The 12,247-nt window shown below is 50.3% G+C and overlaps 4 protein-coding genes across 4 annotated transcripts, besides 1 other annotated feature; 2 read left to right on the top strand and 2 right to left on the bottom strand.

The window, feature by feature from the left end:
* Positions 1-12,247: part of a sequence feature (contig 1.55 1613..492661(-1)) that runs on past both edges of the window.
* On the bottom strand, positions 70-386 carry ANIA_11392 (uncharacterized protein; the record flags this gene model as incomplete). The annotated part of the gene is made up of 2 exons (XM_050612467.1): positions 70-122; positions 341-386. The coding sequence occupies 2 exons, from the start codon at positions 384-386 to the stop codon at positions 70-72; spliced, it is 99 nt and encodes a 32-aa protein (XP_050468387.1).
* ANIA_03378 (homocysteine S-methyltransferase family protein) lies at positions 2,312-3,379 on the top strand (the record flags this gene model as incomplete). Its single annotated transcript, XM_655890.1, has 1 exon — positions 2,312-3,379. The coding sequence occupies one exon, from the start codon at positions 2,312-2,314 to the stop codon at positions 3,377-3,379; it is 1,068 nt and encodes a 355-aa protein (XP_660982.1).
* On the top strand, positions 4,968-6,392 carry ANIA_03379 (SRR1 family protein; the record flags this gene model as incomplete). Its single annotated transcript, XM_655891.1, has 2 exons — positions 4,968-6,178; positions 6,275-6,392. The coding sequence occupies 2 exons, from the start codon at positions 4,968-4,970 to the stop codon at positions 6,390-6,392; spliced, it is 1,329 nt and encodes a 442-aa protein (XP_660983.1).
* On the bottom strand, positions 6,581-12,107 carry ANIA_03380 (protein pkiB; the record flags this gene model as incomplete). Its single annotated transcript, XM_655892.1, has 4 exons — positions 6,581-6,715; positions 6,759-11,404; positions 11,451-11,887; positions 12,010-12,107. 4 exons carry the CDS (start codon positions 12,105-12,107, stop codon positions 6,581-6,583), a joined length of 5,316 nt encoding a protein of 1,771 aa, XP_660984.1.

Below are 12,247 nucleotides of genomic sequence, written 5' to 3'. Positions count from 1 at the left end.
CATGCGATAGTAGAGAAGGGTTCCTTGACTGGGTGTCAAAGGCAAAGAACCATGCGCGGTTTGTTTCTGTTATGTCGGATGGATCGGATCGACAGATTTTGGCTTTGCACGGAGGAAGGAAACTGTACTGAAAAGCCTGTTCGTATATTGACTCTAGCAGTGACTCTTTGTGATATTTGGAGTCAATCTGTGTCACAGAGTCGGTGTGGGAATTATCCGATTGCTTTCGGTAAGCCCGGGAGACAATATCTGTGATCTTGGTTGCGGAATATGCCGTTGATCGAGGGTGCGCAGAACAGACTCAGATTGTGAGTCTAGGAGTAGTATAGCATAAGCTTACCATTCCACCCGCACTGTAGGGACACCACTGACTGTGGAGCCTCCATGATTCCATGTGTGCCGAACTGGTTTCACCCAACCAGAACTGACGTCTTCTGGATCAGATGCGGTGCGGCTTCGTCATTGGCACCGATTTTTGTTATCACGATATATTCAGTATATTCCAATCAGCTGTCAGAGCCGTATTCAACTGACAGGTTCCTTTTTGTGATAACCGTCGTTCTTTAATCGTTACACTGATTGGGATGACTTGGCAGTTTCGCCGCCAGATCGTGGCAGCTACTAGTTGGCATCATTCTCGAGGTCAATTGTAAAAAGCCAATTGCGAGAGCTACGACTGGGTGTTGTTGGTCGGCTGGGAAAACTATTGATGCATATTGCGCCTAAGCCTCTACTTTCGAACTTGAGGTGGGGCCATGATCGGGCCGTTAGAAGTTGTTGGTCCTCATCGTCTGTAACTGGTGCGGAATGAACTGTGTTAGCGCTGCTCTTTTCGTGGAGGGGCCTGCTAGTATCTGGTGGCGTCATGCGGTGGTCTAGCCGTACCAGATGTGTCAAGACACAGTGCTTTTAAATGTTTAAGAACAAGAACGGGCCCCTCTGGACTCATCTTAAGAAAGAAGGTATATTCTAGTCAATGTAGACGAATAGCCGAGAGTTTCTTGAGGCTTCGGTCGAGTCACCGAGCGTATATGTGCAAAGTTGGTGCCGCATATGAGCCCCGACTTGTCTGAACTGAACAGCGCAGGATTTGTCCATTCAGCCAAGTGTTAACGAGGGTGGCCTGCCAAGAGGTAAATAGATAGTCAGTACCGTTCAATGGCGATTTGGGTGACAACGTTGCCTTATGGGTACTTTATCAAATGGCCTCGAGGCCTCAAATGCTTGACCCGGCCTACAATATCGCGAGGCTCTCGTATATGGTTGGTCTTTGGCGGGTGCCAACATAACAGCAATCTTCTTGGATTCCATTGCTTCAAAATGACAGGGGCCTAGGGAAGCCAAGAAGCTGCAACCTCACAGCCGCATCAGCGCCCGCCACGTATTTCAGCTAGGAATTGCTAACCTGGAATCTCCCATGCTAACGTTGACTGAAAGCCGATCTAAGTGCACAGAGTTCTTTGCCATGACATGTCTCATATGCGTCAAGTCAGTTCGGCGCTTAGAAGCATATTGCTTAGTCAGCTCGTTTCAAGTATGAAGCAGCTGAGCTACCAGCAAACAATTGCAATCCGATGCGCCTTGTCCGTGTTTATGTCGGAACGCTTATGATCTGTCCAGATGCCCCATGGCTGTGGTGAAGCCACCGTCTTCCAGGGCGTCAAAGCCATGTACTGCGGAAGGTGTAGGGATGAAGGGAAAGCGAGACCCAATTTCTAGCTGATCCTTGTACAAGGTTTTTCAACTGATTGAATACCTGATGAAGCGCCCTGTTGGCTCAGCAAATTATAGGATTACTTCCATGACTGGCTGAGAGGTCTTTCTTTCGAACGCGCCGGAAGTATACTTGGGGGGAGGATCGATCCTAACTTATTATTGCGTCGAGACTAGAAACTTCTGGTATAGAGATCGGGATGATTCAACCCCAAGAATGCTGGGATTTCGCGAATAGAATATCCTTAGTTCAAAGCTCTGCGCAGTGGTGAGGGTTCAAGGCATGATTCAGAGGGCAACCTGCAACTCGCGGATTTTCAGTATGCATGATCGTGAGTTCAGCAATTGGGGTAGATTACTCGATACTCCAGGTTCACATAACGGTTGTATAGGGAATCATTTTTGAGCATTCCATAGCTGAGGTCTCCAGCTCCGCTGGCAAGAAAGAGAGGTTGGTCGAGTGAGCAGGCTGAGGCCGTAACTTACCGTTACCAAGTAAACGATCCTTATCGATAAGCTACAGTTTCTACTTGTAATCTCTAGCTCAACAAACACAACCCCGCCTTATGCCAATCGTTGAAGCAGGTGAACAACCAAGATGAAGATCCTCCTCCTTGATGGTGGCCTGGGGACAACACTCGAGTCTTACCCTTTCAATATCACCTTCACCTCCGAGACCCCTCTCTGGTCGTCGCACCTCCTGATCTCCTCCCCATCCACCCTCCAATCCGCCCACCGCGCCTTCTACGACGCTGGAGCAGACATCCTGCTGACAGCAACCTACCAGTCCAGCATTGAAGGTTTCGCAAGGACAGACGCAAGCCACACGATTAATGATGCGGGAGACTACATGCGATCTGCCATTCCGCTCGTCCGAGGCGCCATTCCCTCCTCTGCGAGGCAACGTCCACAGCAGTGTCGCGTTGCGCTGTCATTAGGCCCCTATGGTGCAACGATGTCCCCAGTTGCGGCGGAGTACACGGGGGCTTATCCGCCTGAGATGGATGGGGAGGATGCGTTGAGACAATGGCATGCGGGACGGCTGAATGTGTTTGTTGACGATCGTGAATCGTGGGACCAGGTCGACTTTGTCGCATTTGAAACACTCATCAGGGCGGACGAGGTTTGTGCTGTACGTGGAGCGATGAAGGACGTTTGCGTAGGACCTGAAATACACAGAAGGCGAAAACCCTGGTGGATATGTGGTGTCTTTCCCGCGGAGGAAGTGGACAGAACCCAGGTTAGACAGTGGGTGGATGCGGCGGTTGGACAGCGCCCGGGGCTGCCGCGACCATGGGGCATTGGGCTGAACTGTACGCGGATTGAAAACGTCGCAAAAATTGTTGCGATCATGCGCGACGAGTTGCATTGCTTGCTGAGCAGGGGCAAGGAAGATGGCTTCGTGGATGAGTGGGACGCAGCGTCGGGTAAACCATGGCTGGTGTTGTATCCGGATGGCACGAAGGGCGAGAAGTACGACCCTGTCACCAAGACATGGGTGGCGCGGGAAACGGTTGTGCGATGCCCGTGGGATGAGAGCCTTTGGGATGTGGTACAAGGGCAGTCAGAAGGGGACTGGGAGGGCATCATTGTCGGAGGGTGCTGTCGCGCCGGGCCAGCTGACATTGCGGCATTGCGTCGGAGAATTGATTCATCCCTTCACTGACCGAACCCGTAGCCGTCTAGGAGCTGGTGTCAATCTAGCGAATCTAGGGCATTGTCTGGTCTCGCTAACCAGTCTTTCATGGCACGGACCACTTGTTACAGGACGACCCCAGGCATCTGCTGATTTGACCGACCCAGGTCCAACTGGATAATCGTCAGGATGCATGGCTATACATAGTGGCGGCAGGTGGACAACCGCGACGGGCCATTGAGGCTTTTCTGTTGGTTTCTAGCTACCCAAACGCCTTAACTGATGACGTCTAGCAATTGCAATGGCAAGCCTGACTGTGGACTTGAGCAATGAGCCGAGATCACGCCCCTCGATACAGCTCCAAAGACTTCCTTTTTGAGATGGACGAAATTAACGGTCAATGTGATTTTGCCATGCGAACCTAGGTGATCCGTTGTGGCGGTCTGAAAGATCAGCAGCAGCGATTTTCTCAATCTCATACTCTGAGTAGATGCGGCGCAGTGGACTATTCTAATTATGGCAGGCGTTGGATATCCACCTCAAGGCGATCTATTTCCTACGAGTCAGCCGCAGGATTCCAAGTTGCCTTCTCCGACCTTAGTGGTCTACGCTGTACTTGACTGGGGTCATATGAACCACCAACCATGCCACGCCTCCACGCCTCCACGATCTGAATTTCTCCAGAGGGAATATGGAGACATTGACAGGGACCGAGCATAAAGTTCAAACCATTCAATCTGCGCCTTAAGCACCCTGGGATATCCTCCAATGCCCAAGGATTGCACGTGTGTTAGACTGGCACTAAAGAGACTAGTCAACCTAGATGGTGCATCCCGGCCCAACAAAACGAGGCGATGCAGCATACACAATGGAATTATTGCTCTAATCCCGTCTCCGCGATATGCGAGTCAAATAATTGCCTACATCGCATAAGACCAGGATAGGCCAACCAAGGCTCCTGCGTTGGCTCCAGACCATCCCAACGCCTATGTACGTTGGAAAACCCAACTGTCAGGGCGCAACAGGGCGGGCTGAGCGCACGGCCTATTCCCATTTCCCATCCCTTAAGTTGGCTAGTTATATGATGAGCGGCCAATGACTTAGTCGGTACAATCCCAGCGCATTGGGTCGTATATTGTTGCGCTCCTCTCGCCTTGGATTTGGAGACGCTGAGCTCTGAGCTGTAACTGATTCTGGTGTCTAGCTGCGTCAAGCGGTGAGGCCAGACAGCCCTGGTTTAAATCAGAGACAAACAATAGAGACTATCCAAATAAAAAAAAAAGCAATTTCAGCGAAACGGGCCAGCAAAACTCAAAGGTTTGCTTAATTATTTAGTCAACGTAGAGTACATAGTTTTGGTGATTGTTTATTTGTCCACGCGGTGGGAGTCGGTGTCAGGCCGTTGCGTTGATGTATACCTGCCGATAGATCACATTCACCTACTGGTCAGACTCTCTTTGCTTATAAACTGTGCACGATCCTCAGACGATCTGATTTATCAGTAGCCAACATTTCAGTTCGAATGGATTGTCTCGTCCTCGAAAAAATCCTACCCTCTCCACCAGCAGACCCAGACTAAGGCCCTGATTTCCCACACAGCCACAAGAAACACAAAGACATGAGCGTGACCGTGACTGCATCAATGGACTCTGATTCCCCTTCTCCTAATCCATCTATTTCTCCCTCTACAGACCTCTCGTTCTCCTCCTCAGTCGACCATGACCACGACCTCTCTGAAACCGACATTGACATCGACGTTGATATCGACATCGACGTCGAAATCGATACAGACGACGCAACACTCGCCAAGATACAAGCAAAAATAGCCCATATCAAGGCCCTTTATGATTCTGGGAAGCCCCTTTTCCCGCGCGCGTTACTTGCATGTCTGGATGCCCAGATTGACCGCGCCAGTGCCAATACAAATGCGAGGATCGCGAAAGAAATCACCGAAGAGAAACGGAACACTGTCACAATTCCAGATCTTGACGGCACCCCGCATACCTATAGCCTCAAAGTTCCCGCTTGGTGTGTTGACTTTGCAACAACATACCGCATTGGCTACAGCAGCATCCAGAACCTGACGTGCATTCACCCGTCTTTCCCGGAGATCTCTTTGCGCGACAGTTCCCCGGTGAGTATATGTTATACATCATCCCCGGATTATGGGGGCAAGGTCTCCTTCGAGCAGGTGGAGGAGCGGTTTAAAGAGAGTGTGAGAAGGTGGGAGGGAAGTCAGACGTGCGCCGATTTGAGGGTTGGGTTGGAGGACTTGATAAGAAGCCGAAAACTAACTAAGAAAGTGAGAAAGATCGTGTGTTTTGGACTTGGTAGTTTGAGTCTTATCGAGGAAGAGTTTTGTGTTGGCAGGGCGCATGCGCAGCATGCGGCTGTTGGGACGATGGTGGCTGTTTTCAAACAACAGACGAAAGCTGGGAATGGGATGAAGGAAATGAGTCGGGACCGGACTAAGCAGGAAGGAGACAAGAAGCTCATGACCACGGATATTGAGACGGATATAGCGGTTGCCGAAGAAGGCGAAGAGAAAGAAGACGAAGAAATCAGGTGTTACGCCCAAGACCCAGCTTACAGTGAAGCTGACTGGTCTTTGCTGCGTAGCATCGGAATCCAACCTCTCGATGATCCGAAGGGATTTTTAGAGATTGACGAAGAAACGCTGGTCTTTAGTGTCAGTCCCAACGTCCCAGTGAAGCAAATTGTCGCCGATGTGCAATGGCCTGGTGCAATGATCTGGAATACGGTGGCCGAAGAGGAGAGGGAGGCGAGGTGGGAAAAGAAGATGAGAGACGGGGAGGAGTTTTGGGTAGTGTATGTCACGCTTTTCCTTTTCCCTTCTCTCATTTTGTGCATACTTTCTAGAAGCGCGTTGAATGTGGTTGTGGGCTAATATGTTTACTGAGACAGGCCTTTCACCACAGACCCGGACTCACAGCGGGTGAGGAATATGGTACAGAGTTATACGAGCATGCCGCTGCGAGACTCAAATGAATATTTCGGTGATTTGACAGTCTATGTTCGATGATGGGTACTATCGGGGGCATGGGATAGGCATGGGATAAAGGTTCTTGTATGGTATGGTGAAGGGTTTCCTAGTCCGGTTTTTGGTGGCAGGTTGGGATGTTCCTGGTTAAACAAGGTATTAATATGCTAGAAGGTTGCGAAAGTGGCTTTTATTGATCAATTAGTCAAGGCAGTGTGCAGTTCAGTTAATCAATCATTCTTCCTGAGCGCCAGGGCCACCGCAATCGCCGTGTTGTTACAGTGGCTAATCGTGATTTGAATGTTAGTGATTCCCTGCGCGAAGGCAACTTCGTGGGCATGACCATGGAGCTGACTCGTCAGCCTCTTATAACCGTAGCATGGGAGAAGGAGGGACTAAGGTACGTACAACAACTTTAGGTATGCCACCCACTTCGAGAATCTCAATCTGGTCCATCGCAGTCCCCGCTCCAGTGGAGGTCGTTTGCAGGCTCTTGAACGCTGCCTCTTTGGCAACCCAGCGCCCAGCAAAAGAGGCGCGGGGATCCGGTGCGCTGAGACAGTAGTCACGCTCTAGCAGAGTGAAGTTGCGGCTGATGAATATGGGATTGTCGACGTTGATACTGGAGATTTCTTCCACGTCCACGCCAACTGAGGCTGAGGCTGCTGGTGACGAATGGTCAGTTGTTGCCAGCATGGCATGAAGCGCTTCATTCACCGATACTGCTGCAGATTGTGGGACAGAGATATCTTGGTGTTTGTAAGCCGTCCTAGGTGCACGCGTTATTTGGCCGTCAACGACACGACTGTTGGGATCAAGGAAAAAGTTCTGCATCGCTTCAGGGTCATTCCATGGCGGCCGGGTTTTCACCTGCACTAGATTATTCTTCATAATCCTGGAGACGAATGTGGGAGTTGCTGAGCGTTGTCGTTTCGTGGTACGGGAACGGTAGTCTTCATAATCAGAATTGGAGAGCGAGGCAAACAGATAGCGCGGCGAGACCATGATATTGATGGCGCCCTTCTGGCCGAACCCGAACGATGTGAGTAGGGTGGCTTTGATTTCGGGCACTCTTAATGATTCCATGGGGTAGACTATGTGCTCGAACTCTCGTAGCTGCTTGTCAATGTTATCTGCGTTTCGATTCCCAGGGACGATATTTTCTTGCATCATCTGGAGGCACCCATTAAGTTGCCAGGCACCAGCACCGGCTTTTGGATGTCCTGTCAATGATTTTTGGCAGACAGCCAGTAGCGGGTTTCCCATTTGGCGGCCAAGATGTCTCATCTGCGTGTTGATGACATTTCCTTCATTGACTTCGTTGGCTTTGGTCGACGTTCCGTGCATGGATACGACCTTGATATCGTCGACGGTAAGACCCCAGGTCGCCAAGCTAGCTCGGATGGGGGAAATTGATGGATCTGAAAGGCGGATATTGTTTGCCCACCGATTCTGGGCGTCACGGATTCGGAGGCTAGCAGCATTGCTTGTTTCTGAATGGTCGGGCTTTAAGGTCGTCGCCTGTTTGGGGTGTGATTTGTTGATCAATGCAACCTCTGCATCGAACACAGCGCGCCTAAAGTTCAGATCAAGCAGAGGTGATTCCTTGGCTTGACCGTTCTCACGAGCCGCCGTCAGGATGCCCTTTCCTGGAGCCGGAATAGATCGGCCAATTTGATCACTCGCCATATGGGTATATGCAACGACCCCGTAAATTGGCAACCCCATTTCTATAGCAAGTGCCGCACTCATCAGAATCTGTACACCACAACCTGCTGACTCGGCAAACCCACTCCTGGAGCTGGCGGTTGGACGAGAAATATCAGCTGGGGTTCGTCCCTTGGATAGTTCCTCCGTGCTATTGGCCGTTGCTTTGATGTTTGCGAATTCGAAGGCTAGCTCCTCACCGTAGTCATCACAGCCCCCAACAACTGCTACCTTGCATCTTCCGTTTTGTATAGCCTCACACCCTATATCGAGGGACTCGATTGCTGTAGCGCATGCGCCTACCGGCGTCTTGAGCGGACCGGTAGCTGAGAGAAGAAGCATATTCACCCAAGCGCCCATTGTATTTACAAAGTGCTCTAGAATGATGTCGCCTCTTATTTGACGGTCTAAGAAACGGTCGCGGTACATGTTCTGGATAACTTTCATCGGGCCACCCCCGGAGCCCAGGCAGTTGGCCAATTCCGAGACGTGAATGTATTGGTAAATTTCGTATGGGTCCTTGATTCCAGCAGATAGGAATGCTTCCGAGACACAGCAAAGCGCATACAGCGTAGTCACGTCCACTTGCTGTACAATTTCTTCAGGGATTCCATAGCGAGCAGGATCCCAGCCTTCCGGTATTCTCCCCGCAACGACTTGATCGAATGGAACCGCCTTAGGGATCATCAAAACTGCACCTTTCTTGATATATACTCGGCAATTATCAGAATCTGCGATAGGTAGCAATGTGACACAATCTCCATGCCGTAGTTTGAAAGCTTCAGCGGTTGATTTCGATGTTTCGAAAGGAGCTAAGTCTTCTTCCACTGCTACTTCGTGGAGAAGTTCCTTGCGAGACGGATCGTAACTGTCTAGTTTAGTTGGTTTTATCAGACGGAGACCGGCATGAGCCATAATGTGTTTATGGTACTTATGGGGCACCTCATAGTCTTGAATGGGTGTCTCTGTGTCTGCATCCACCCAGCCCACATAGGGCCGACCTTTCGCGTGTCCATCGACGTGCTTGATGAGGCCCATAATCCAGGCCATCTCAATATAGCCTTCCAGGCTGAAATCTCCCCGATGCTCAATCTCCCACCGCGTGCGAGCATTGCCCCATGGACCTAGTTCGGAGTAGCCTACAATAACTGGGATGCGGGTAAGATCGATCATTCCCTCAATATTAGGGTACCCTTCGTTCACATCCGGAAGTGGCGGAAACTGTAGGCCTAACCTGGCGTGTCTAGTTGTGGGTAAACCTGATTCGACATCGGTGCTTGCTGAACATATCATAGCCTGCTCACGCGCATCCTCCTCCGCAATTGCGATTTGTAGGATCTGCCTCTCTGATATCCTTTTTCGAGCGGCTGAGATTTCCTGTTTGATATTCCACATCGATCCTAGACCTCCGGTCAAGTCGGCATATATTGGTGTATCTTCGGCAAGGGCAGTCAAGGCAGGCGTCATCAACGCAAGAATATTGAAGGCCATTTCTGCCTGCGTGAAAGTGATGACTCCCAGTTTCTCTACCTCTTCAGCCACAGCGTTTGATGTTTGCATTATAGCTGTGCCTCTTGTCCACCCAATCACTGCTCCGCATATCGTTAAGTATTTCGACCAGTTCTCCGAGTAAAACCGGTTAAATAAAGCCTTTAAACCGATTTTGGCTTCGGAGTACAGCCCGTCTCCACCGAAGGTACCCTCGTTACAGGACATTGGCAGAACAATCATTGTTGGCCTGTTCTCAATACGCAGCCGTTCCTTTTCTTGACGCACGAAGCCGATAAGACGCAAAATGTTCACAAGCATGGCCCTTAGTGCAAGCTCTTGCCGACCTCCAAAAGCGTCAGGTTCTCCGACTTGGGGAATAGCGGCAAACGGTAAAATATAGTCCAGGTCACCGTCCGTAGGGGAATCAGGGCCATAGATATGCTGCACCAGCTGTTCGCAGTCTTGCTTGCTTGCTTGGTTGAAGGGGAAGAGGCTTAAAGAAGACCCCTTGGCGCCATATTGGCGGTACATCTGCTGGTAGAAATCTGCGCTCTGCGATATAGATCTACTCGTTGTGACGATAATGCGAGCACCGCCGCTCAACAGCCCTTGAATCACGCTCGCAGCAATTGAGCTAGGCCCAGCCCCAGTGACCAAGACTGCTTTATGGGTAAAGGTAAGGCCGGTCGTAACTCCGACATCCAACATAGCGTGGTAGATACTAGTAGCTTTAGAATCATACATCCAGTCTTGTCCGTCTTCTCGGGTCTTGATGTGAATAAACGGAGCCGAAGTATGCCCTTGGGGCCATGGAGGTCCATATGCCATAGCTTCGGGATAATGGCTGATTTGCCGTGGAAGCTCATGATATTCAAGACAACCCGCATCTGTGATTATGGTTTGAGGTCCCATAGGCGGGAGGTTGTGGACGAACAAGGGGTCGATGGAAAGTGTTTGGTTGCCCAAGGTAAAAATTTCCTCCAAGATCAGTTGAAGCTTATTCATAGGGGCACTAGAACGTGATTGTAGCCCAATCAAGTGAGCTCGAACGATTTCTGAACAGTTTGCATCCCATTTGTTTAGCAGATTCTGCAGGCGATTTTCCATATCTGGGGGGCAAGCACTCGAAGAATCCTGGCATATCTCATTCAAGAGCCGTATAAGCTCTTCGCGAGACCAGTTCCACCAAGAGTCGTATTTGCGGACTTGTTTAATATTGAACGAAGGCTTGATTCCTTTAATGAATTGTTCATCCAACTCGGTATTCAATAACCTTATCGTCTCTTCTAGTTCAGCAATGCGGGATTCCGACTCTGACATTGCCTTCTCTGAAGCGAAATAATCGACGCCGAGATAGCTTGCCAACGAGTCAAACTGCGCCCTGTAGAGCTTGGTGCGCTTATTCATCTCATCCACATCGGCTACGTTCATAACGACCGGAGCAAGAGACTCATGGCCGTCAGCAACCTGATTCGACGGCACCAGAGATATCCCTTGAAAGGCGGCATGCTTCTCTACCAAGTCGTCAAGGTAAGCTCGCGCTTCATCGGCATTTGCGAGACGCCTCGCAGGCTCCATGGTCGGCGCAAAGCAAAGAGGTATAGTGGCGTGGGATTTTGTAAGTCCCCAGCGGCTGTTCAAGTACTCTTGAATAGCACTCTGGTTAAACCCTGCTGGCATCTTGCCGGATATAAACCTCGAGATAAGTGTAGACATCGCCTTGCCGGGAATACCACTGAACTCGGGCTGAAATGACTCTGCCAAAGATGATAGAGGTTGGTCTTCGACACCTTCGGGAACACGACCGAATTCAGCCACAAGGTCGCCGGTCAGTTCGTTTTGGAGGGTGGATTTTCCTTGGCAGTTAGAAATAAGTACAGATTGGGCAATTATAGTGCATACCTCCGGATAGATCACGGATGGTCTTCTCAACTGGGACTTGATCAAATCGTCGACGAAGTTTTTGGGCCGTCATGGCGAGAATGACATGCCCTGCCTGCAGAGTGAGTTCTGCACTGGGAATGGCGCTCATAGGCAAAGCCTTAGAGGGAGATGGCGACCGTTTCGTGAGATGAGAAGGTGAAGTGGGTTCGAATTGGGGCTGTGTGGGCTGAGAAAGCGGATAAATAGCTTGGTCGTTTTGATATTGGTACAAGATCTCGGGCTGATTATCATGGTAAGAAAGGAACTCGGGGCTGTAACAACTCGCTGAAGAACGCTGATCTTTCTGGATACTGGCAGACCTTTTCGCCATTGTCGAGAGAATTGTCCGGGGCCCTATCTCGACGAATCGTTGAATGCACGGCTCGCCCCGAAAGAGCTGCTGCTGCGTTTCGACCCTGCTTGGATCAGTAGAATATAAGGGTGGGGGAGTATGGTAGCCCACCATCGCACTGGAGATGCCAACTGATATCTAAAGAGTTAAATTCTGATACCAGGGTAGGTTCACCGACTGACTTACGAAAGTAATTCAATAAAGAGCTTCAAGGCTCGGTCATTGCTTTCGGAGCCACGAGCTTTCCTGGAAGGCGCCAGGTCCGCGGTGGAGGAAATAGCCATGCTAGATTCACTCAAGCCCACTCTTGGGTTATCAAAAGAAACAGATATCAGAATACAACTCTTTTCATCGCAAAGTAAACTGCCCCCTAGCTGTATATCCTCATACGTGCTATCCGGCTCTCCGGCTCTGGTTAAGCAAG

The sequence above is a fragment of the Aspergillus nidulans genome, chromosome VI (genome assembly GCF_000011425.1).
Source record: "Aspergillus nidulans FGSC A4 chromosome VI".
NCBI classification, from domain to species: Eukaryota; Fungi; Ascomycota; class Eurotiomycetes; order Eurotiales; family Aspergillaceae; genus Aspergillus; species Aspergillus nidulans.
The sequence above is the reverse complement of the archived record's forward strand: the minus strand, read 5'-3'. Positions and strand labels throughout refer to the sequence as shown.